This window comes from Etheostoma spectabile, unplaced genomic scaffold (assembly GCF_008692095.1).
Source record: "Etheostoma spectabile isolate EspeVRDwgs_2016 unplaced genomic scaffold, UIUC_Espe_1.0 scaffold00005448, whole genome shotgun sequence".
Classification (NCBI taxonomy): domain Eukaryota; kingdom Metazoa; phylum Chordata; class Actinopteri; order Perciformes; family Percidae; genus Etheostoma; species Etheostoma spectabile.
Genome location: NW_022603265.1, coordinates 46,080 through 72,438, shown reverse-complemented (window position 1 = coordinate 72,438; position 26,359 = coordinate 46,080). Strand labels below are relative to the sequence as shown.

The 26,359-nt window shown below is 43.8% G+C and overlaps 1 protein-coding gene across 1 annotated transcript; it reads left to right on the top strand.

The window, feature by feature from the left end:
- Positions 1 to 8,766: 8,766 nt before the first annotated feature.
- Positions 8,767 to 25,773, top strand: LOC116677632 (chloride anion exchanger). The gene is made up of 21 exons (XM_032507988.1): positions 8,767 to 8,992; positions 9,733 to 9,912; positions 11,831 to 11,970; positions 13,226 to 13,336; positions 13,420 to 13,580; positions 14,021 to 14,185; positions 15,041 to 15,193; positions 15,503 to 15,585; positions 17,299 to 17,446; positions 17,537 to 17,650; positions 18,306 to 18,383; positions 18,473 to 18,568; positions 18,675 to 18,781; positions 18,887 to 18,956; positions 20,907 to 20,999; positions 21,097 to 21,192; positions 22,872 to 23,099; positions 23,178 to 23,232; positions 23,994 to 24,139; positions 24,237 to 24,296; positions 25,698 to 25,773. Exons 2-21 carry the CDS (start codon positions 9,884 to 9,886, stop codon positions 25,716 to 25,718), a joined length of 2,154 nt encoding a protein of 717 aa, XP_032363879.1. The 5' UTR covers positions 8,767 to 8,992; positions 9,733 to 9,883; the 3' UTR covers positions 25,719 to 25,773.
- Positions 25,774 to 26,359: the final 586 nt, after the last annotated feature.

Genomic DNA, 26,359 nt, shown 5'->3' with positions numbered 1-26,359 from the left:
TTATGAAGCTTTCTAATTTTAGACTTTAGTATTTGACATAAAAAAAATCATCACATCACACAAATAGCGACCCGGTCCTTTTTTTATTCAGCTTATTCCCCGGAGTCTATTATTTGTAGTCCCGGTTCCCTTATCTTTATGTTGCTATAATTGCGACAGTTTATCTTATCAACTGCTAATTATCAGGAATCATATTTCTCTGTATCTGCATATCTGTATCAGTGTCAGACGCCCTAAAAGGACGTTTTTCCTCACCACTACATGCTCGTTCCTGGGGGAATTATAGGACTTGTTGGGTCTTTTTAAATTAAAGAGTGTGGTCTAGACCTACTCTGTCTGTAAAGTGTCTTTAGATAACTCTTGTTATGATTTGACACTGAATTGAATTTAATACTACGTTGACACTTCTATCCATCATGTGTCAGTTTTTTTTGGTGTAGGATGTCATTTCATTTGCAGAAAACTTAACTTTTGTAAACACACGGCCGAAAAAGTGACAAAACTTTGGACAAAGCTGCAAAAACGGCCGAAAAAGTGACAAAAAATTTGGACAAAGCGGCAAAAACGGCCGAAAAGTGACAAAAATTGGACAAAGTGGCTAAAAACGGCCGAAAAGTGACAAAAAATTGGACAAAGTGGCTAAAAACGGCCGAAAAGTGACAAAAAATTTGGACAAAGCGGCAAAAACGGCCGAAAAGTGACAAAAAATTGGACAAAGTGGCTAAAAAACGGCCGAAAAGTGACAAAAAATTGGACAAAGCGGCTAAAAAACGGCCGAAAAAGTGACAACAAGTTTGGACAAAGCGGCTAAAAAACGGCCAAAAAAGTGACAAAAAATTGGACAAAGCGGCAAAAACGGCCGAAAACGGGCGAAAAGTGACAAAATTGGACAAAGTGGCTTAAAAACGTCCGAAAAACGGCCGAAAAGTGACAAAAACTTTGGACAAAGCGGCTAAAAAACGGCCGAAAAGTGACAATTTTTTTGACAAAGCGGCTAAAAAACGGCCGAAAAAGTGACTAAAAATTTGGACAAAGCGGCAAAAACAGCCGAAAAGTGACAAAAAAATTGGACAAAGTGGCTAAAAAACGGCCGAAAAAGTGACAAAAAATTTGGACAAAGCGGCAAAAACGGCCGAAAAGTGACAAAAAATAGGTCAAAGCGGCTAAAAAACGGCCCAAAAAGTGACAAAAAAATTGGACAAAGCTGCAAAAACGGCCGAAAAGTGACAATTTTTTTTGATAAAGCTGCAAAAAAACGGCCAAAAAGTGACAAAAATTGGACAAAGCGGTTAAAAAACGGCCAAAAAAGTGACAAAAATTTGGACAAAGCGGCAAAAACGGCCGAAAAGTGACAAAAAATTGACAAAGCGGCTAAAAAACGGCCGAAAAGTGACAAAAAATTGGACAAAACGGCTAAAAAACGGCCGAAAAAGTGACAAAAACTTTGACAAAGCGGCTAAAAAACGGCCAAAAAAGTGACAAAAAAATTGGACAAAGCGGCAAAAACGGCCAAAAAAGTGACAAAAAATTGGACAAAGCGGCAAAAACGGCCGAAAAAGTGACAACACCTTTGGACAAAGGGCTAAAAAAGTGACAAAAAAGTGACAAAAAATTGGACAAAGCGGCTAAAAAACGGCCAAAAAAGTGACAACAAGTTTGGACAAAGCGGCTAAAAAACGGCCAAAAAGTGACAAAAAATTTGGACAAAGCGGCAAAAACGGCCAAAAAGTGACAAAAAATTTGGACAAAGCGGCAAAAACGGCCGAAAAGTGACAAAAAATTTGGACAAAGCGGCAAAAACGGCCGAAAAAGTGACAAAAACTTTGGACAAAGCGGCTAAAAAACGGCCCAAAAAGTGACAAAAAATTTGACAAAGCTGCAAAAACGGCCGAAAAGTGACAATTTTTTTTGATAAAGCTGCAAAAAAACGGCCAAAAAGTGACAAAAAATTGGACAAAGCGGTTAAAAAACGGCCAAAAAAGTGACAAAAAATTTGGACAAAGCGGCAAAAACGGCCAAAAAGTGACAAAAAAATTGACAAAGCGGCTAAAAAACGTCCAAAAAAGTGACAAAAAACGCATCAAATGAAGCTAGTGAATATGGAACTGGAGTCTATGAAGGTGAAGGTACGTGTGGATAAAACGTTGGATATCAAGTAGTATTTAATGGATTCTGTGGTGTAGGCCTTGAATAATAAAAAGGGGAGTCTCATCACTGTTACACGTTATTATTTATCATTATGTATGCAGCAACCACCAAGGCAAATCCCCTTGTTTACCTTTACATTTGCCTTGTCCTCCGAACTAACATCAGAGTGAGAGCTCCTGGTATTTCCGGTGTTTTGAGGATCTCTGGCCGACGACGTAGGAGTCACGTCACGGGACGCCCCTCCACATCCCCGTATCCACTCCGATCCACATCTCTCTGACAAAGATTTGGGTTTCCCAACCATCCTCATACGATGCAACCCTGCACCGAGCTATTTACAAGGTTTTTATTATATTTGATGTGTCCGCTTGGACAGTTTTGGTCTGCAATATCGGTGAAATCAAGTCTCAAAACATAGAGTGTAAATATGTAGAAGTATACCTGGTAGTACCCATGTGGTTCATATAGCCTGGTTTGTGGTATTTCAGTACACAGTGTACACACTGGTGCCATGTGTCTTTGTGTATTAACAGCGTGTCTCCACTAGAGGGCAGTCACAGTCCAACTTATCACAACGCACGTGTGTTTTTTCATTGTTTTTAGCTGGATTTAAATCAGCAAAACACAGGTTTTTCTCACTCTTGCAGCCACTAGAGGAGTCTAGTCCAACCTCGGGGTCGGACCCGTCTTTTTTCCACACACACACACACACACACCAAGATTTAGGAGGACAGTCCCACGTCACATCAGATCGCCATCATGCATCGCACATTTCAAAAAGACATCAAAAACCTCCTCTCAACAGTTACACCTGCACATTTAACCATCATTGATAACTCATCTGTCCAGCCCAGCTGATGTATAAATGTCTTTATGTAACTGTGTTGTTGCTTTTGTTGTCCAAATTTGTCCAGTCCACATCGACGTCCTGTCCAAATGTCTGTCCCGACGTGCTGGAACCGTGTTTCGTGCATCTGCAGAACAGGAAAACCCGTTTTTTTCAACTGAGTCAGGCCCGTTCATGTTGTCATGTAGTGTCACTTTTTAACTTTCCTGTGTAATAAATATGAAATGAATGATTGAATGAGGCCCCTCCAAAGGGCCACAAGGTAAATCTGAGGGATTGTGAGATGATGAATGGGAGAGGGGAGAAGAAACTACTCGACGTGGTTGTATTTGTGTATTTTCTTTGCACGTCTATTACCTAATTTGACCTCCTTGGACCTAGAAGACGTGAAACCGTGTGTAATTAAACCCAGTTTGGACCAGAAATGGCTGTTTGTGGAGCTGCTGACCACTCATGGACGTGTGAAACATGACATGTGACCCCCAAACTAGACGTGGCTTTTTATAAGGGATCAAAAGCCAACGAGGTCGGGAATCATCTTGCATTTAGAGCAAAATTTAGACAATTTAGAAGCAACAATTTTACAACTTTTCTTTAGAAAACACGACACTTGCAACATGAGGGCCTATGACCAGGTCATTTTGTCCTGCTTAAAAACTGTAAAAAAGTCAAAAAATGGAAATGTAATTGAGAACGTCTTGACATTGTCTCCATATGTTGTTATTTTTTTTATTAAAATCTCTATAATCCACCCTATTTTGGATGATGGTTTCCCACATCCAGTGGGATTTAGGGTTCCACGTGGAATAAAAACTGACCTTTCGGCTCATGTTTGGATCTATTTTACCTTTTACGTTGGTCTTCACTGTTGTTATGGATTGTTTTGATTTTTTTTTTTGATTTACTGTGTGTAATCTGAAGAGTACTTGTAGGATTAGGGTAAAAAAAACAAAGGATTTGAGTTCTGATTTTCAGATTTCTGGCTTTTGACTTAAAGAAATCCCCTCTTTTTTCTGAGAAACTCAAACACATTTTCACAATCTTCCATACTTTTGGGTATAATATGTCCATAACGGTCCATTGCCAATGATCTTTTAAGTTCATCTGTTATCTTTATGTTGAATATTTCTTTTTCCTTTGTGTAATCTGTGGATCACTTTGGGTTTTTCTCACTATGGAAGAGGATTAGGGCCAAAAAAACCAAAGGATTTCAGTTCTGATTTTCAGATTTCTGGCTTTTAACTCAAAGAAATCAAATACATTTTTACATTCTTCCATACTTTTGGGTATAATGTGTCCATAACAGTACATTGTCCTTGCATTGCCTTGTACACAAACCCTTGTTGTCACTGTTTAGTCTACGTTTAGTCTAGACGTAGTGTTTAATCAGTGGGAATTTATTTGATGGACTTTATTTCTTCATAAAATCTAGTTTTCATAGTGTGGATTATGAAATGCTTTCCAACATCCAGTGGGATTTAGGGTTCCACGTGGACTAAAAACCGACCTTTCGGCTCATGTTTGGATCTATTTTTACCTTTTACGTTGGTCTTTACTGTTGTTATGGATTTCCCCCCCAGCCCGCGTGAACCTGTAACCTTTGTCCTCCTTTTGGGATCCAGTCCTGATTGGAGAGCTTTGAAGGTCCGACCATAAACACTGTTCCACTGCTGGTCCAACTGTGTCGACCCTGTCCTCATAAATATGTAAATCCATAAAGACCAGAGGAGGAGGAATGATAGAACAACACCTTCAAACTTAAACTAGGAGGCCTGACTGGGAGTAAAGGGACCTGTCTGCATCCATAAATGACATTTGAACTGCTTAACATTTACACTTTCATCTGCATCTTCATCATGGGGGGGCTTTAAAAACTCAAAAACGGAGAAGTTACGTTACATGTCTGCAGAAGTGGACGTCTGGAGCCGTGCCGTTGAGCTCCATTAGCACGCCATGGTCAATGACCTCTGATTGCATCTGGTCTTCATGCATCTTCGTGTTGAACGCTTTGTGTTTTGCTGTTGTTGCTCTCTAAAATAAAGGACTTGAGTTCTGATTTTCAGAATTCCGGCTTTAACCCTTGTGTGGTCCTCGGGTCAAACTGACCCGTTTCGGAAATCAGAAATGTGGATTTCTTTCAAGCAAATTGCCCAAAAAATAACATGGATGATTCCATGCAACCTTCTTCAGGTAAAATCAATGATTACTGTCACTGAATTTCTTTTGGGGGGGGGGGTTTATTTAATCGTATAGAATTTGAATTCTTTTTTTTTTCTGGTTTCAAAACAGTATCTGGACTGAACTTTGAGTTTAAACTAAAGACTAGTTTAAATAATTCATAATTTCGGCCTTTTTAACTATAAACCTATGTGTAATTTGATATGAAGGAGGTTTGTCGACCATGAATTCCAAGAATAAGTGTAAAACCTGTTATTAAACCAGCTCAGGGTTTGTTTGTTTTTAAAAGCACCAAAAGCTGGAAAAAGTGACAAATAAATTTGAAACGGCGTCAAAAACATCGAAAAAAAAAAAAAAAAGTGTCTATGGGCCTTTTGCATTGGCGATGTTTTGATGTCACTGTAGGAAAAAGTGTTATTAATGACATAAATGATGGTTTAAATGCATTAATAGCTGCTTCAGGTTCAGGTTTCATTGTCCAAGGTCTATCAAGGTCTATCAAGGTCTATCAAGGTCTGTCAAGGTCTGTCAAGGTCTGTCAAGGTCTATCAAGGTCTGTCAAGGTCTATCAAGGTCTATTAAGGTCTGTCAACGTCTGTCAAGGTCTATCAAGGTCTGTCAACGTCTGTCAAGGTCTGTCAAGGTCTATCAAGGTCTGTCAAGGTCTGTCAAGGTCTGTCAAGGTCTATCAAGGTCTATCAAGGTCTGTCAACGTCTGTCAAGGTCTATCAAGGTCTGTCAACGTCTGTCAAGGTCTGTCAAGGTCTATCAAGGTCTGTCAAGGTCTGTCAAGGTCTGTCAAGGTCTGTCAAGGTCTATCAAGGTCTATCAAGGTCTGTCAACGTCTGTCAAGGTCTATCAAGGTCTGTCAACGTCTGTCAAGGTCTATCAAGGTCTGTCAAGGTCTGTCAAGGTCTGTCAAGGTCTATCAAGGTCTATCAAGGTCTGTCAACGTCTGTCAAGGTCTATCAAGGTCTGTCAACGTCTGTCAAGGTCTATCAAGGTCTGTCAAGGTCTGTCAAGGTCTGTCAAGGTCTATCAAGGTCTATCAAGGTCTATCAAGGTGGTCTATCAAGGTCTATCAAGGTGGTCTATCAAGGTCTGTCAAGGTCTATCAAGGTCTATCAAGGTCTGTCAAGGTCTATTAAGGTCTGTCAAGGTCTATCAAGGTGGTCTATCAAGGTCTGTCAGGGTCTATCAAGGTCTATCAAGGCGAGAACTTTACCTTTGGGGTTGTCAGATCTTTGTGTCTCTTCCATTTTCTCTGTCTTTCCACGTCGGACAATTGTCAAAGACCTTTATTTCCAAGCCTGTCTCCTAAATATTTAATTTCCAATGCACTGGTTCCCATTGCATTGACATAAACCCACTGGGTTAGGGTTTGGGGGACAATTATATTTGAGATTGGACCTGTAAGAAGTCCCATATATGTGACTTCTAAAAGGTCAACGTTGACTTTTAGTTTCACGTGGGACACAATCAGCTGTTTCCAGGGTTGTGACATTGTAACACATATGTGTCCCTCTTCCAAGACAGATCCACGTCTTCTGTAACCAGGACAGTCCTGACCATAAGACCAGAGACCTTACAGTGTTGCAGTGCGAAGACCACGTCTTCCCTGACTCCCCCAGCCCCCCTGTAGCCGTCTCATCACGTTCTGTCCACCCCAGCGGGACAGTCCAGGACACTCTGTGTGCTCAAGTTGCAAGTTCTTCTTGATCTCGTTGGCTGCTTATAGCAGTAAGAGTACGTTCTCTTCTGTCTGATAAGAAATGAATGGGGGGGGGGGGGGGGGGGGAGGGGGGGGGGGGGGGGGGGGGGGGGGGGGAGTGTTAGCTCAGTCCTTACCGCATGACTCCAACCTGTGTCCCTTTGCTGCATGTCGTCCCCCTTTTCTTGTCTCCAATCTGCACTCGACTCACATCTGGGAGTGACCATAGACCCTTCATATTTAATATTCATTATATCAATATATATATATATATGTACAGTTTAGGGGGGTGACAGTGGGATTCATCAAGCCTAAGAACACAGGTGGAAACAATTCTTTAGGAAGTTTATGGAGAACAAAGTTAAGAAAATTCTTAGGAAGATATTGGTGAATTAGGCCCATTGTTTTTAGGACAATACTGCATATACGTACCTTAACAAATGTGTGTCAGTTAATAACAGACAGTTCAGCTTAACCCAAAAATGTATAATTTAATGTATTTAATGATATGCCTCAAACAGAGATTGTATACCATTTGTCTTCACTAATGCTCGTGTCAGCGCAATCATTTCAACTTCAACTGATCATAAAAGGCCCGCGACATTTCCACGACCTTACACGGATGATAAGGTCTGCATTAAAGACCAAAAAACAGCGGGATATTTGGAGAAACCCGACCCGGTTCGAGCCGGGGGGAGTGGTGCACCATCACAGCTCATGTCTGTAATCTGTCCATCGCTCTGACGTCCGTCCAACCGGGTCCACGGGCCTTGGAGACCCCCCCCTAAAAAATTCGCGAAGTCTTGCGATGTGAACCCAGCTCCCACTAAATCCTGTGGTTTAGCTTTTAGAAAACCGACTGAAAAGACGGCAATAACCCTTTGGAAAAGCAGAGCGTCGTTATCACGGTTGCTGAGCTGTGATTGGACGATCGCTGTTTCTCTTTATTGTCAATGGGAATAAAATCACAGCGGGTGGAAAGTGGCTGACCTTGACAGATCATTGTTTATTCATCAGATATCAATCGGTTATCACCGGGCATGGTGTGACACAACAAAGGCCGGCCGAAACCACCTGATCACAGCCATACAATCAGATCACTTTATTATAGATAGATATATAGTTTATTATCATTATTTGTACGGGCTGGGGGATTTTCCCTAAGAGTTGTTGTTCCAGTGAGTGAGAAAACACACTCACTGTCACATATTCACACATGAGCACAAACGCACACCTTAAAAAACACGACATGCGCATTGACAATTATGCACGTTCACTCTCAGGTTGGAAAGAACAAACGACAATCCCAAAAATGGAGATTATATTTCGACACATCTGGGTTCCCACACACACACACGCGCTTCCATGAACCTGGCCTGACCTGAGCTCGATCCTGGGGGCAGGCCTTACCGCCCCACTTAATTCTGAGTAGACACTTCGATAAGATTGCACTGAAACCAGCAACACACCCCCCCCCCCCCACACACACACACACACACACACACACACACACACACACCTCCCACTCCTACAGCCTGTGCTGTTTCTTATCCATTTTGCCTGGTGTTGCCAGTAAGCGGAAGGAAAACTTTCTGTTCTGTCCCGAGGAAAAAACACCAAAAGGTCAGTTGGGTTTTGAGATGACTCACAGATCGACCCGTTACGTTATCTGACCCGATATCTTGAATCTTGGAATACAAATCTTGGGTATTTTTACCCTTGAAGTGCACCCCCGAGCGCTGCGGTGGACTTTCCCATCCTGAAAAGCTACTTGATTTCCACTTGGATGACCGATGACCCTGCCCCGGGTCCACGTCCTCCCCATCCCATCGGTACAGTGTCTTCCAAATGCTCCTCGGGGGCGGGAAATCTCTGAAAGTTGCAGGTTAGAGATTATCAGTCAGAACAATGGTCAAGGATAAAGCAGGCGTCGGAGCTGATCATAATTGCTGTTAATAATTACAGCCTTGATAAGCAGCAGAAAGGGGGGGGGGGCATTTATGGATGGCAGAGCCGGCTGAGATCGCAGTAGATCTCCGGGAGCAGGACGAGGAAGACGGAGACAGGAGTGGACGGTTGGGATTTGAGACGGATTAGGACGCTGTCAGGTACGTGGGACAATCTGCACTGCTTTACACCAGGATATGAAAGTCACTGGAATGAGTAACTACTCACGTACTGTACTGTTGAAATCTCTAAAATCAGAAGCTGAATTCCAGATGTGCTGATGTGGGTTCAGCGGATCAGGGCCACAATGTGCAAAATGAATGCAAATTTTAATTTTAAAGTCAGAAATCAGACTTTTTTCTGACTTTGTATGGAAGCGGATCAGGGCCACAATGTGCAAAATGTGTCAGAAATCTGACTTTTAACTCTGAATTCTGACTTTCGACATGTGGTCCTGATCCTTTAACTATTCCTAGAAGCAGAAAGTTTAAAAATGGACTCGTTTGACCCTGTTGTCTCCTTCGAGGTGATGCTTTCCTGAAGTCCTAGTCTTCTTCTTCTTTTCCTGCCTCGCACTTTCAACTCAGAATTCTGACTTTCAACTCAGGACCCAAATCCATTATTTCCACATGTGGCCCTTAATCCTCTCCTGTAACGTTGGGCTCCAGTTGATCCAGGAAAAGTCCCATTTCAGTGCTAAAAATCCCAAACCAAGCCTCTGTGGTGTTCTTGTTTCTGGAGCCCAAATAGAGCCTGACAAGTCCCTACCTGGCTCATGTACCTGCCCCTATATTACTGGGTCTGGCCCCTTTGTAGTTCCCTGTTAATGTGATTTGATAAGTGCTGTTCAAAAGCAAAGACGGGAGCCTCTTCCTGACCTAATGTGGTTAACGGGTCTCAGAGCCACTAACGAGGCAGCAGCAGCGGCGGCGCCCCGGGGACAGCAGAGATGATGCGTTCGGGGAGCGAAGCAGTACGTGGTGGCCCGGCCGCTGTACTCGGAGGAGGCCTTCGCCCAGGACCACGAGAAGGTCTACAGGCGCGGCAAGACCATGCTGAACCACGTCAAGGACTACTTCACGTAAGGAACCCCACTTTTCACTTGGTTTTGAGCTCCTGTTCATTCATTTGTCATCACTTCTTATCATAATTAACCCTTGGAGTCTGGTTAGGAACTGAAAAGGGGTCCGGGAACGAGACTCTGGGTGGGGTTACTCTTCTTTTTTCCCTAGCGGTGTCTAAAACATTGGAAAAGCTAGACCAGATCACAAAGGACCCTCAAAATGCTTTTTTTTCTGATCAAATTATTTGCATTTTTTCAGAAATTAATAACAGATACAAACAAAGGACACTCCAAAAGTTTGAAGACTTCAAAGTGCAAAAAAAGATTGAGAGTAATTCAGTTGTATTCATTGGTTTAGGAGCTGCTCCTAAGCCTTCTAGTGCTGCAGTTCACACGGATGCCCCGCCAAAATAAGACGAATACTTCTTTTTAATAAATGGTTATGGTTGAGATAATAAAACGGAAGAATTTGTTTCTTTTAAACCAGTTTGTCATGCAATTATTTACTTATTATTTAAAGTAAATCCTAGTAAATCCAATTTGCGATTACTCGTGATCAATCAAATACATGCACTGTATACATAGATACACTGTATATATAGATATACTGTATATCTATACATACTTTTCATACATGAAATACATTTTGTTTAAGGCTTGGCTCCGTTTTAACAGTTAAATGGAGGTCAAATCATGGTATTTCATAAAGCTTTTGGTTTTAGCTTGCCTTAATGTACCAAAATAACACTGTAGCCCAATGCATTAAGTCCAATCCAGTGTATATTCTGTATATATATATACAATATATATCACTTGTACTTTATTTTTGACATTTTGGTCCGTTGACATTTATCTGGTTAAAATTCACATTGACCATTTTTGATCCAACGTACCTGTCTGTAAGACTTTTGTTGTGTAAGAACATTGGAAAAATAAATGTTAAGAAGGTTTAAGTATGCTTTCCAATGTCTTATTTAAATAATTACATATTTACTTTGTCATAGAAGCAGAAAAAAGTGACTTTGACCTTGTTCTCCCCTACAAGTGGTGGACGAAGTATTTCAGGTCCTTTACTTAAGGAAAAGTACTAGTTCCACACTGTAAAACTACTCTGTTACAAGTTAAAAGTCCTGCATTGAAAATGTTACTCAAAGTATTAAAAGTAAAAGTACTCAATGCAGAGAGAAAACCTCCCATGTGAGGAACTGGAAACTAAATGTAGCGGAGTAGAAGTAGAATGGGGCATGAAATCAAAAGGCTCAAGTAAAGTATCTCAAATTTGTACTTAAGTACACTCGTTGAGTAAATGTACCTAGTTACATTCCCCCACTGCAAAGTACTTGGTGATACTTTAAGTACGATGTATTCTTCTTTACTGCTGCCATGTAGACAGACTGATACATGGAATAATTAATACTCAAATACGGTGCATTCACTCTCATTGTTTTTCTGATTTTGAGTCCGTTTTCCAAAGATTTTGTCAGATGAACATACCAAATATGGAGAAAATATATATCAGATATCACAATATTCTTGACCAAATACCTCGATATTGAGCCATATTGTAAGGGTTGAAAATTGGTGTTTTTTTACAATGAGATTTCAGATAAATAATCATCGGTAGTGAAATTATAGAGAAAAACTGAATATGTTTTTTTCCCAACTCACTATGTTGTGTGATGTCAAAGCCAATCCGCAATTCTTCAAATGATCCCTCAAAACAAAGCCGATTTTTGGAGAAAATTGAGTTACATGACGGCATGTGCTTGTTATGATCAACTTATACAACAATTGTACAGCACGACATCTCGATATAGGACTTCATCCCGATATGATTCCATTGAAAGACGATGAATTAGGACGTTGAATCATGGCCCAGCCCTAACCTGAAGCTTCAGAGACCTTTACCATGGACTTTCTGTCTGGGCCGTTGCAGATGTGACGCCAGACGAGCCAAGAACGCCGCTCTCTCCCTCCTGCCGGTCGTCGGCTGGATGAAGGTCTACCGGATCAAAGAGTGGCTGCTCAGTGACATCGTGTCCGGGGTCAGCACGGGACTGGTAGCTGTCCTGCAAGGTCAACCTTTACCTTTTAAAGTCTCCTAGTGGAAAGTCAAGATTTCACGTCTTCTTTGAACCAATTGGATGGATACTAGATGCATGTTTGCAGCCCGTGTCACTTGCAAACATCATAATTGAGAAAATAACAGTGACAAATACCTCACTTATCATGGAGGGCAGTTGTAGTCATGATTCAAATTAAAAGTCTAAAGAGAAATCAAGAGCTCAAAATAAATAGTAGTAACGATGCTCAGTATTTTACGAGTTGTTGGGAGCGAGAACGGGTTAATATGACGCCAACGAAACCCGGACGGCACTAATGCTGCGTTCCAGACACCGTTTTTAGCCCGTAAGTTACGACTTCAAGTCACGAGTCGCACCGCAAACCCTTCTAGCTAGCTAGCTAGAAGGGTCTACAAATTTGTAGGGTATATCTCTCGTGGGGTCTACAAATGAGCTAACAAACGAGCTAGCGATTTCGAGTCAAACATACGTTGGGCTTCATTTAATAAACGGAACCTGTAGAGGTACACAATCGTATGTGTGTTGTTTTCTTACAATGCGTGACGTTACTTTACGTCGCCTATTCGTGTCTGTTTCTTTAGATTTCTCTCACCAGCGTCTGCACAGCATCAACAGGGGTCGCCGTTGCCGTTTGTGTGTGTGACGTCAAAAACTGTGACCGTGACAATCTGGTTACGAGTTCATGAGTATTGAGTTATGGGTTTGATTGTTGTGCCAGGGAAATTTCACTGGTAGAAGGTTGGGAAGACACAAGTTACGGGTTGCCTTGAACGCAGCACAACACAATGTCTAAAAGGTTCACTTATTGGCAAAATGGCTGCTGGCAGCGTCATGTGACCCAGAAGTCTGTGTGCAGCCCTCCATGGACCAACAGCAGCAGAGCCAACAGTAACAAGGCCTGTCCCGTCAACGGCCATCCCAGAGTGGGAGAAAGGGGGGGGGAAATCACATGAATGATTCATTAACCCTGTTACGCGGAAAACCCACTGGGACTGGCCCGGTGACGTTATCAGTGGCCTCGTTCCCACTGCATGACCTAAACAAAGCCAGGAGACAAATGCATCTGTGATCACACAGGACTGGTATCGGTAGGGACAAGAATCCTGTGTTTGAACATTCCTTTAGACGAGTTCCTCCATTACTCATGGCGATCGATGAGTTGATTTAATAGAAAAATGACCAGTAGTGCCTTAGCTAACAGCAGCTACCAGAGAAGTGAAGTCATCATCTGTTTTTTGGGGTTTCAGGTCTGGCCTACTGCCTGCTGGCCTCGTTGCCACCTTGGTACGGACTCTTCTCCGCCTTCTTTCCTGTTGTCATTTACTTCTTCCTGGGCACCTCCAGACACATCTCAGTGGGTAAGGGATACGACGTGTGCATCCCTAGCTGCTCCCCAAAAGGCTCCAACTCAGCTAATCTGCTAGCCTCTCTCTTTCTCCAGGTCCGTTCCCAGTCCTGTGTCTGATGATCGGCTCGGTGGTCACCAGGATAGTCCCGGACGAGGGTCCGGCCCTCAACATCACCGGGCTGGAGGGCCTGACCCGAGACGAGCAGAGGGTGCTGGTGGCTTCTTCTCTGACCTTCCTCACGGGGATCATGCAGGTGAAACACACTCGCCACAACCACTCCGACTATCCCTTCGATAGTCTCGCATTGACAGACCAGGAGAAAAGAACTCTGCGTTGTTTGCATTTCTTAAAACCAATCAGAGTCGTCTTGGGCGGGGCTAAGCTCTGGACACAGCGACGGTGGCTCTGCTAAATCGTCTCGAGAAGGAACTTGTTCTGGGGGAACATTTGCACCCCCCTAAAAGAAAACCCAATACAGTAACGTGAGATATCTAAATCAGCTGATGCATGGTTAAACCTCATCAGATCTTACCCGTGCATCTCTGTGTGTACTTGGTCCAACCATCCCAGAATGCATATGTAGTGTAGCCAGACCTTACTCCACAGCGCTGTGGAGACAGGTCTGGCAATGCAAGACTACCGTGTCTTTTAAATACTACCAACCCAACATCATGACCTCTCTGTCTCTTCCAGCTGGCGATGGGTATCCTGCAGGTGGGCTTCGTTGTCATGTACCTGTCCGACACCCTGGTATCCGGCTTCACCACAGCCGCTGCTGTCCACATCCTGGTGTCCCAGCTCAAGTTTGTGTTGGGGTTGACGGTTCCAGGCATCAGCGGGCCACTCTCTCTCATTTATGTAAGTACAGAACAACTTTCTTACTCATTCACTCAGTCGGAAGTTGTAAAGATTAGGGGCTCGACCCAGACCCAGACAGGGAGGGCCGTGTAGGCTACAGCAGCTACACGCACTGATTTCCAAGCCATTTGACAAGAAAATGCCAAGTCCATGCAAAAAGTGATCCTGTACAGCAGGGGTCTCCCACATGAATACGATCCGTGGGCCAGGACGGTCCGCCAAAGGGTCCAATCAAGCACACTGGAAAGTAATTTATTCTAATTATTATCAATTCTAAATTCACCACTTTAATCTCAGAGAATATCCGAGTTCTTAAATTTACAACTTCAATCCAAGAAAGTTTTTTCCCTGGATGTTACCCCTCTCTCCCGAGTCCGTAACATTATTATTTTCGCTATAATGGTCTTAGGGTTAGGGTTAGGGAAGAATCTCTGCGGCAGATAAAGTTTCTGAACTTTCTGGAGTGGGTCCCTGGTCACTTGAGATCCAGTTAGGGGGACGTGGCCCATGAACCAAAAGGACTTTGACACCCCTGCTGTAAAAGATCCTGTTTTGCATATAATTGTTCTTCAACCGTCTTCATCATTCTGAAACCAAAACATTACAAATGTCGAGGATGACTCACCAAAAATTTAAGTTACGCAATGTTGGCAGAGTAGGAATTAGCATCCTAATCTTGAAACCAATGTTGAGTAGAGTTTACAAAATGAATGAGCGATATTTCCCCAGTGGTAAAAACTTTAAAGATTCGGGGCTTTTGAGAAAACATTGGGACCTGGAGCCCCAAAAGCCCCAGTCCTTGCCCTGCCCCTGGTCATTCGTGCACTTGACCTGACTTTTTGTTGTCTTTTTCAGACCCTGGAGATCATTTTTAACAAGATCGCCTCCACCAACGTGTGTGACGTGGTGATCTCCGTGGTGATCATGGTGGTGGTGTTCGTCGTGAAGGAGCTGAACGACAGATTCAAATCCAAGCTGCCGGTGCCCATCCCCATCGAGGTTATCATGGTAAGCACCGTTGCACAACGTGACCCTTAAACGTCCATGGATTTCCATAGACTTGTTAGTTGTACAAACAGTAAAGATGATGAAACAATTTTGGGGTGTGACGTTTTATGACTGTGATGGTCCGGAGTGCCATCTGCAACAATGATTTATGGGATTCATGAGATCGTTTATTGACACTTATGAGAAAGCATTCGTGTCAGTTCAAAGGATCCTTTTACACAACGTAGACCAGAAGATAGTGCGTATCTCTCGTTTTGAAGCTAATCCCATGAGTCGGGTCTAACAACTTTCTTGTCATTTCTCCCCCAGACCGTCATCGCGTGTGGAGTTTCGTACGCGTTTGACTTCAAGACAAGATATGGCATTGACGTTGTTGGCCATATTCCAAAAGGGTACGACATTTTGCTTTATATGAAGCTAAAAACTAGGATTTGTGTGTGGACAGTATGTCAGAGGACTGCTGTGTGTGTCAAGTGTGAAACCAGAGATCCAGTTGTTTTAACTTATGTAACATACTTTACTTATTACTTAACTTAACTAGGGGTGTCAAACCATTAACATACTTCAACGTGATTTACCTGAAATTAATCGCACATTTTTTAATCTCTTCTTGAGGTTCTTTAACAGGGATATTTTTCTGGATGTACTTGTTGGTGCTAACTTAATTCAGATGGACAGAGTACATGCAAATAACTTTAGTCTTGTGGAGAGAACCTTCTCGGAGGACTTTGAAAGTAAACTTGCCGTTCAAAAGACCCTTTTCTTTATCCATGTTTATCCGCACGTTTAATGGGCATTAAGAAAAAATCTTTTCGGAGACCTAACAATGTACATTTGTTTCAATTCACGTTAACCCGGTTTAAAAACTGCGACCGTTTCACAACGTGCGTCTGGTATGCTAGCACACGGACTGGTACGCTAGCACACGGACTGGTAGGCTAGCACACGGACTGGTACCCTAACACACAGACTGGTACGCTAGCACACGGACTGGTGCGCTAGCACACAGACTGGTACGCTAACACACGGACTGGTACGCTAGCACACGGACTGGTACGCTAAAACACGGACTGGTACCCAAACACACGGACTGGTACGCTAATACACGGACTGGTACCCAAACACACGGTGTTGTACCCTAACACACAGACTGGTACGCTAGCACACGGACTGGTAGGCTAGCACACAGACTGGTACGCTAGCACACGGACTGGTAGGCTAGCACACGGACTGGTACCCTAACACACGGACTGGTACCCTAACACACAGACTGGTACGCTAGCACACGGACTGGTACGCTAGCACACGGACTGGTGCGCTAGCACACGGACTGGTACGCTAGCACACAGACTGGTACGCTATCACACAGACTGGTATGCTAGCACACGGACTGGTACGCTAGCACACGGACTGGTACCCTAACACACGGACTAGTATGCTAGCACGCAGACTTGTTAAAACAAACGTAGTCCGTTAAAAATTCATTAATTTTGAGTTTAGTTATTTTGGAACATACTTTTTTAGGAGACAGGGTTGGTTATGTGCTTTGCAATACCCTGCACCCACTAACCAAAATCAAAATGTAGCTATTAGCAACGTTAGTTAGCATTAAGCTAACCCTAACCCCACTTTAGCTGCTAGTGCTAGCAAAACACTAGCTAGTCTGATCACACGAATAGTAGCAAATCTACGCGTGATTCCATAAACCAGAGTTATTGCAGCCGTTGTGTTTTCCAGATTCTTGTCAATTATTGTACATGCCACTTTATATTTTCCAGTTTATCACCCCACCAACCGGGGTTTTGCATATTTTAAGCTAGCCGAAAATCCCAGTGTTAGCGACCGCTAGCTAGTCTGGTAGCATGACTATTTGCAAGCCTGTTAGTCCTCTAAAATGTTATGTAATAATAAGGCAATGCACAAATGATTTTTAAACGCACAAAAGCAGCCACATATAGAAAATCTTAATTATAGTATTTTAAAAAGAACCGTGAACTTTGATGACCCATAACCACAATGACAAATATCATCTGAGACTGAATTTAAAGAGTATCTATGTTGAATATTGGGGAAATATTTCAACACGGCAGACTGTCTGTTCTCAGGTACGAGTCTCCGATAGCACCGAATCTGCACGTCTTCCAGGAGACGGCGGTGGAAGCGTTTCCCATGGCCATAGTAGGTTTCGCTGTTGCCTTCTCCGTGGCGAAGGTCTATTCCGTGAAACACGATTACACCATCGATGGCAACCAGGTACGTACTGATGCTACAAATGTACAACATCAACGAAAGAAGCGGCAGATCTGATCCGGATTCAAACAGCGTTTCACGGGTTTTCTGTAGGAGCTGATAGCTTTCGGAGCCAGCAACATCTTCGGAGCTTCCTTCAAGTCTTTCGCCGCGAGTACAGCTCTTTCTAGGAGTGCGGTGCAGGAGAGCACAGGTGGAAAGACTCAGGTAAACCATCATATCCTCAAATCCTCATGTCCTTTTTGCCTTAATCCTAACCCCAGGCAGGTTTGATTCAAATCTGAGACAAAGTCCAGTGAGTTTGAGCCACGTAGCTAAGTACATTTACATTCTATTTCTCAAATATTAGTAGATTTTGTGTACACAAGAAATGCCTGGATGTATACTAAATTAGCAGAATTTTTCAGTATGAGATGTGAATGTTATTGGACGTACTCAACTGCCCCCAAAATGCATTGCGGCTCTTATTACTGTCAAATGGAGCTCAATAGTGACTGTCAGATAGATAGATAGATAGATAGATGGATGGATGGATAGATATTGATCCCAATGAAATGCGAAATGACATGCTTATATAAAGAATTTTAAGAAAAACTCAACCAGTCAGAGGCATTGCAGTTACGCTTAGGATTGTGGGTAGCGTAGTACTTCTCCATGACCTTGTGAATAGAGACATCATGGCTAATAATCAAAATCCTTATTGAGAAAATGACTAGGTTTTCTCTGTTGTGGAGTGCGTTTTTCTGCTGAGGTTTACAGTTGTCATACACTTTAACTTCAGATGAGTCTCTTTAAGACATGTGGTCCAACAGGACCACCCGTCGTCTCTGGGGTTTAACACACCTGTTGTGTCCTTTTTCAGATAGCTGGTTTACTGTCAGCCATCATAGTGATGATCGTCACACTGGCCATCGGATTCCTCCTGGAGCCCCTCCCGAAGGTAAAGCTCACGTCTCCCTCACGTCTTCCTCACCCCACCAACCACCTTGACGGGCTGAAGTCTGACCTTTTGACCTGTTATTTTCCAAGTCGGTGCTGGGGGCTGTGGTCATCGTCAACCTGAAGGGCATGCTGATGCAGTTCCGGGACATCCCGTACCTGTGGAGGAGAGACAAACCAGACTGTGTAAGTTCTCACATCTCTCTGCACCGTAAGGTTTATCATTGCCATTTTGTGCTAAAAAAAAGCCATATTTCCCATTTTTGTGTTTCTTCCCATCCTCCACGCCCAGGTGGTGTGGTTGGGTACCTGTGCTGCAGCCATCTTGCTGGGACTGGATCTCGGACTGGCTGCAGGCCTCGGCGTGGAGCTGATCAGTGTGGTCCTCAGGGCTCAGTTGTAGGCATCTTTACTTGTTCCTCACACGGAAAAACCAACCCCTAGATCTGTTTTATCTCCGATTTAAAAAGCTTTGAAGTTTTAATGTCCTTTCGTTTTTTTCAGCCCTCGCTGCAGCGTGCTGGCCAACATCAAAGGAACGGACATCTACAAAGACAGGAAGGACTATACTGACGTAAGTCTTTAGATAGATAGATAGATAGATGGATAGATGGATAGATAGATAGATAGATAGATAGATAGATAGATAGATAGATAGATAGATAGATATTGATCCCAATAAAATGGGAAATTACAGTGTTGCAGCGGCAAAATCAGTCACACAGCACAGAATGTAAATATAAATGAAATATTGGGTAAGAAGATAAATACCATTTTAATACCTGTCCACTACATATGAAGCTACATCATGGATGTATAATACCTGGATATCAGATCCAAAATGGCGCCTGTTGAGTTGATTGGAGTTGTGTCTGCTTTACATTGTGTTGACAAACGGGTTTTAAAATCCATTTTTTCAAATTTAAAACGTCCATGGATTAACAATTCCTAAGTGGCCAGTGGACAAAATTGGCTCCGAGGCTGAGCGCACTTCCTGGAGTCCTGGGCTACACCGTTAGCTTAGCATAAAGGCTAGAAGACAGAAAGAAAAAGCTAGCATAACTCAGTCCAAAGGTTAAAGAAATCCACTTAGCAGCCCCTCTAAAGCACTCTACCACATAGTTTGTTAAATTCATAATTGTCACATGACCCCCTGTTGAACTGCAAATTATAATTTTTTAGACTCTCTTTCTATACGGATTAAAAACAAGAGATGCATGACATAATTAGTGATGTTTAGGAGCTTTTCCCCCATTGTTTCCAGGCTACAGCTCCATATTTAACGGACAAATAAGAGAGTCTTCTCCTCCGCCACACAGCGTTTATTGTAGTCTTGGCCGGTGTAAATATATAAATAATCACTACTTTTAGCGTGTATAGAGCAGCATATCTCCACCAGACTCCATGTAAATAATCACTACTTTTAGCGTGTATAGAGTAGCATATCTCCACCAGACTCCATGTAAATAATCACTACTTTTAGCGTGTATAGAGCAGCATATCTCCACCAGACTCCATGTAAATAATCACTACTTTTAGCGTGTATAGAGCAGCATATCTCCACCAGACTCCATGTAAATAATCACTACTTTTAGCGTGTATAGAGCAGCATATCTCCACCAGACTCCATGTAAATAATCACTACTTTTAGCGTGTATAGAGCAGCATATCTCCACCAGACTCCATGTAAATAATCACTACTTTTAGCGTGTATAGAGCAGCATATCTCCACCAGACTCCATGTAAATAATAACTACTTTTAGCGTGTATAGAGCAGCATATCTCCACCAGACTCCATGTAAATAATCACTACTTTTAGCGTGTATAGAGCAGCATATCTCCACCAGACTCCATGTAAATAATCACTACTTTTAGCGTGTATAGAGCAGCATATCTCCACCAGACTCCATGTAAATAATCACTACTTTTAGCGTGTATAGAGCAGCATATCTCCACCAGACTCCATGTAAATAATCACTACTTTTAGCGTGTATAGAGCAGCATATCTCCACCAGACTCCATGTAAATAATCACTACTTTTAGCGTGTATAGAGCAGCATATCTCCACCAGACTCCATGTAAATAATCACTACTTTTAGCGTGTATAGAGCAGCATATCTCCACCAGACTCCATGTAAATAATCACTACTTTTAGCGTGTATAGAGCAGCATATCTCCACCAGACTCCATGTAAATAATCACTACTTTTAGCGTGTATAGAGCAGCATATCTCCACCAGACTCCATGTAAATAATCACTACTTTTAGCGTGTATAGAGCAGCCAAACCTGGGACCAAGGGAGTACCAGGGTCCCGAGAATCTTATATCATTCATTCAGAATGGGCAGGGGGAGGGATGCCTTAAAAACACCTGTACTGACAGTTTGATGTCTCTCCTAGTTCTTACGGACACCAGAGCGGAGATAAGAATCACTTCTGTTATCTTTGCATTTTCCATTCAACGGCCTTGTTGTGCTTTGATTTGGGCCATAACTAGGGTTAATAAAGTTAATGACTCTCTCCAGATATATGAGCCAGCGGGAGTGAAGATCTTCAGGATACCATCACCCATCTTCTTTGCCAACATCGAGTTCTTCAGGAGCAAGCTGGTGGAAGCGGTGAGTACAACGAAAATCAGCTTTCATTCAAAAAATGCTCCGTTTAGCTTATTTAGGTTGCAACGTGGGATCTTATTCCCTCTCATGTGTTTCTCAGGTTGGATTTAATCCCCTGAGAGTGTTGAGAAAAAGAAATAAAGCCCTGAGGATGATCCGGAAACTTCTAAAGAAGGGAGACCTTCAGTGGACTTCAGTAAGTAAAGACTTTCACGACAACAATGCTTTTAAAATCCCGTAAGTCTCCGTCCCTTTTATTTGAACCCTGCCATTGTTGTCTCTTCCTGTTTTGGTTTGAAATCTATCCAGGTCATCATAAAATAATATTTGGAGTGTGATAGCATTTTGCTCAACAGACGGTACAAGGTTCACCTCCACTTATCTCAGATGCAAGTATGTGTGACCATGATACGAGCAGGTCTGAGATGTCCTGAGGGTTTGTTGTCTTTGGTTTACTTGCCACTCAACATTTAAAACAGGCTAGAATTCTATCTTCTGGAGTAAAGCAGCTGAGCCAGGACCCTGTAAAAGGAAATCCACCAAGGAGGCTTTTACACCGCCCTCATGTAGCTCGACTGAAGCGCACTAGAGTTGATTTTCCCCCTTGGTGCGGTTAGGGTTAGGGTTAGGGGTTGGGGGTTAGGGTTAAGGTTAGGGTTAGGGGTTAGGGTTAAGGTTAGGGTTGGGGGTTAGGGTTAAGGTTAGGGTTAGGGGTTAAGGTTAGGGTTGGGGGTTAGGGGTTAAGGTTAGGGTTAGGGGTTAAGGTTAGGGTTGGGGTTTGGGTTAGGGTTAAGGTTAGGGGTAGGTTAGGGGTTAGGGTTAGGGTTGGGGGTTAGGGTTAAGGTTAGGGGTGGGGGTTAGGGGTTAGGGGTGGGGGTTAGGGGTTGGGGGTTAGGGTTAAGGTTAGGGTTGGGGGTTAGGGTTAAGGTTAGGGTTGGGGGTTAGGGTTAAGGTTAGGGTTGGGGGTTAGGGTTAAGGTTAGGGTTGGGGTTAGGGTTAAGGTTAGGGTGGGGGTTAGGGTTAAGGTTAGGGTTGGGGGTTAGGGTTAAGGTTAGGGGTGGGGGTTAGGGGTTAGGGGTGGGGGTTAGGGGTTAGGGTTGGGGGTTAGGGTTAAGGTTAGGGTTGGGGGTTAGGGTTAAGGTTAGGGTTGGGGGTTAGGGTTAAGGTTAGGGTTGGGGGTTAGGGTTAAGGTTAGGGTTGGGGGTTAGGGGTTAGGGGTTAGGGTTAAGGTTAGGGTTGGGGGTTAGGGGTTAAGGTTAGGGTTAAGGTTGGGGGTTGGGGGTTAGGGGTTAGGGTTAGGAACCAAAAGCAGGTCAAACAAGGGCACCGAGACCTGGTCTCGGTTTCAATCCAACTCTGGAGGGTTTGTTTGTGGGGGGAACATGATCCGACCTGGACCCGCACCAACTGCAGACTGATCTCATGAAATGGCGTATGTGGGATTTAGGGTTAGGGTTAATGCTTGCATTACCTTGCAATTGCGTATGAATTTACGCCGTAGTGAGTAGTATGAAATGGCAAAAATCAGCTTTTTTTTACCAAAGCCAACCCCGTGTCACGTTTCCTGAACCCGTCACTTTCTTCTCATCATGGATGTTTGCGTCCCCTGAATGCAGCATAGACACACACACGGAGAGCTCAAAATGCGTACAGATAACCCGCAATTGGGCTTAAGGAAGTCCTTGGGTTCCTTCAGAATCCCTCACCAGCTTCCCATCAGATACCAAGCCAAGTTCCCATCCCAATGTGGTGCAAATTTGACCCAAACTCCCAGAAGATCTGCAAAAGATCACGTGCGCGTTATATCGTGTTGCTTAAATTACTCAAAAACGTAGACAAGTCCGAACATGTGTGAAAAGTATCTCACCGTTACAGAAAGGCTTCCTGAACACCTCGTGTGGACCCATCAAGGAGTCGGAGGATGAGAGCAACATGGAGGACCTGGACCTGCCCACCGACTTCAAGGACCTTCCGGTCCGGATCGACTGGAGCGCCGAGCTTCCCGCCAACATCGTGGTTCCCAGAGTGGACCTCCACAGCCTGGTCCTGGACTTCGCCGCTGTCTCTTTTCTGGACATCTCCGCTCTGAAGGGACTTAAAACGGTGAGTTGGAGGCAGCTCTTTCATATATCCTACATGTTCATATCCGTTTAAAAAACATCATCTTTACCTTTTCTCCAGGCGCTGAAAGAGCTGATCCGGGTGGAGGTTGAGGTCTACATCGTGGCTTGTGATCGTAAGTATAAAACTGGATTATTTAAAGTCATTGCTTTTGTTCACGTCACGTCCAACAGACGAGCTAAAAAGACATCCTGTTGTTTTGACCATATCAGTAAAACGGTACAACGGATTGGACATTTCTGAGAAAAAGAACTTGGATATTCTCTGAGATTATAAAGTCAGAAATGTACAATTCATTGTTGATGTTCAATGTTGATGTTAATCTCAAAGTGACATAGCATGTCGAAAACTAAATACTTCCACCCAGGAAACCCTTCCTCGGAGTGTTTTAACCACCAACGTTTAACTGAACTTAAGAGGACATGTTGGTGCCTAAACGTAACTGTCATCACCGCACGACGCTCCCTTTTACTGGCCACTACCACGGACCCTGAAAGCACCATCATCTGACAGTGACGATATGCATCGTTCAATGGCACTATCGAGTGTTCATGTTACAGCGATTTACTTCATTTGAAATACTTTTCATGTACAGAGTGGTCTATTGGTGACGTAGTATTGAACACTTCAATGGTAGGAATTAATTTTTGATAATTCAGGAGATGCAGGGATATATAGACCAGACAGAAGATCCCATAAATCCCATAAATTGCACCCTATGCATGGCAGATACTTGTCATTAATTCCAATCAGACCTCTTTGACTAATGTCTTATAACGCAGCTTACATCCTGAAGAAACTGCATAAATAATAATAATGTAGACTTTATCAATCCCCTTCCAACCAGCCCTCTTTGACTAATGTCTTATGACGCAGCTCACATCCTGAAGAAACTGCACGACTGCTGCTTCTTCGACGACGAAGTCCAGTCGTCCATGTTCTTCGTCACGCTGCACGACGCCGTGCTGCACGTCCTCGACAAGCACCCCGAGTCCAAAGAGAAGAGACACGACTTCGACAGGGTAAAGACACACATCGTTATTAGGTTACAAAACAACAACAAGGCATAACGCAGTATTAGGAATAGTGAACCCATGTCAAATTCATGTTGTTCTGCAGATTATCACCACGGTCACGGTTCACCACCCTGAAGGCAGCCTGAGGAGCAGAGATAGAAACGTACGTATCCATTTATGTGTCCTGTACGTCATGCTCTTTGTTTCGTCCCATCTAAGGGTTTATTATTGCGATATCTCGATTAAGTTCGGTTACATTTTATTTATAGTGAAATCACAACAGGAGTTATCTCAGGACTCTACAGATAGTAGGTCTAGACCACACTATATTGGGGGGCGGTTGCTCAGCCCGTAGGGAGTCGGGTTGGGAACCGGAGGGTCGCTGGTTCAAGTCCCCCATTCTCAGCCCGTAGGGTTGCTGGTTCAAGTCCCCCATTCTCAGCCCGTAGGGAGTCGAGTTGGGAACCGGAGGGTCGCTGGTTCAAGTCCCCCATTCTCAGCCCGCAGGGAGTCGGGTTGGGAACCGGAGGGTCGTTGGTTCAAGTCCCCCATTCTCAGCCCGTAGGGTTGCTGGTTCAAGTCCCCCATTCTCAGCCCGTAGGGAGTCGAGTTGGGAACCGGAGGGTCGCTGGTTCAAGTCCCCCATTCTCAGCCCGCAGGGAGTCGGGTTGGGAACCGGAGGGTCGCTGGTTCAAGTCCCCCATTCTCAGCCCGTAGGGTTGCTGGTTCAAGTCCCCCATTCTCAGCCCGCAGGGAGTCGGGTTGGGAACCGGAGGGTCGTCGGTTCAAGTCCCCCATTCTCAGCCCGTAGGGTTGCTGGTTCAAGTCCCCCATTCTCAGCCCGCAGGGAGTCGGGTTGGGAACCGGAGGGTCGCTGGTTCAAGTCCCCCATTCTCAGCCCGTAGGGTTGCTGGTTCAAGTCCCCCATTCTCAGCCCGCAGGGAGTCGGGTTGGGAACCGGAGGGTCGCTGGTTCAAGTCCCCCATTCTCAGCCCGTAGGGTTGCTGGTTCAAGTCCCCCATTCTCAGCCCGTAGGGAACCGGAGGGTCGCTGGTTCAAGTCCCCCATTCTCAGCCCGCAGGGAGTCGGGTTGGGAACCGGAGGGTCGCTGGTTCAAGTCCCCCATTCTCAGCCCGCAGGGAGTCGGGTTGGGAACCGGAGGGTCGTTGGTTCAAGTCCCCCATTCTCAGCCCGTAGGGTCGCTGGTTCAAGTCCCCCATTCTCAGCCCGCAGGGAGTCGGGTTGGGAACCGGAGGGTCGCTGGTTCAAGTCCCCCATTCGGATCATGGAGCTGGAGAGAGGCCAGTTCACCTCCTGGGCATTGCCAAGGTGCCCTTGAGCAAGGCACCAAACCCCCAACCGCCATTCTATGGACAGCCCCCCCACACACACACACACACACTGACCTCTCTCCATTAGTGCATGCAGGTACTGAGCATGTGTGTGTAGTTCAGGCCTGTGTGTAATAAGAGAATAATGTAATACAGTCATTGTAATTTCCAATCATCATCATCATCAAATGTGATGATGATGATGATGATGATTTCTCCTTCTTCACCCACAGGCTCCAGAAACCAGGTTCTAGCCTCTGAATGAGAAGATGAGGATTTCAGGGAGAAACATCTGAAAAAGACCAAAGATCACGCATCATGTACAATACACCGAGGTAGTGAATAATACACACGTTTGACAATCTAAGTTTACATATTAGTTACTGTAATGTAACAGAACTGATTCCATGGTGTTGTTTTTTTTATATATTGTATATATAGTGAATTTGTAGAAAATATAGGTGCAATATATTTTACATGATGTATTGGTATATTTTGAGATGACGTGGGAATAATAAATTGACATTGTTGTCGAAATAACGTCAAAAGCAATGTGAAAAAGACTGAATGTGCAGTGGTTGGAATATTAAAATAATCATTTTACCACTCAAAATAACAACGTTCAATGTTTCTGTGTATTTTTAAAAAGCGGTATTCTCATATACTGTCCAAAGGCTCACTGTGTGGAACTTTCTTTATTAATTAAAGACATAATATGTGATATTTCTGCATTCAAATGTCTAAAAAGGACTATACCTATATTTAATATGTGTTATGGTTGTGACACCCTGAGACCCTCAGAACATCAGCTCACACCTGAGAACAGGGGACACCCTGAGACCATCAGAACATCAGCTCACACCTGAGAACAGGGGACACCCTGAGACCCTCAGAA

Bases quoted from the DNA above. Each gene is read 5' to 3' on its own strand.
- LOC116677632 (XM_032507988.1), top strand. From the start codon at position 9,884: ATGCTGAACCACGTCAAGGACTACTTCAC. The intron at 15,194-15,502 runs GTAAGCACCGTT...TTTCTCCCCCAG, and splicing joins TCCCCATCGAGGTTATCATG to ACCGTCATCGCGTGTGGAGT. The intron at 21,193-22,871 runs GTAAGTAAAGAC...TCACCGTTACAG, and splicing joins GAGACCTTCAGTGGACTTCA to AAAGGCTTCCTGAACACCTC.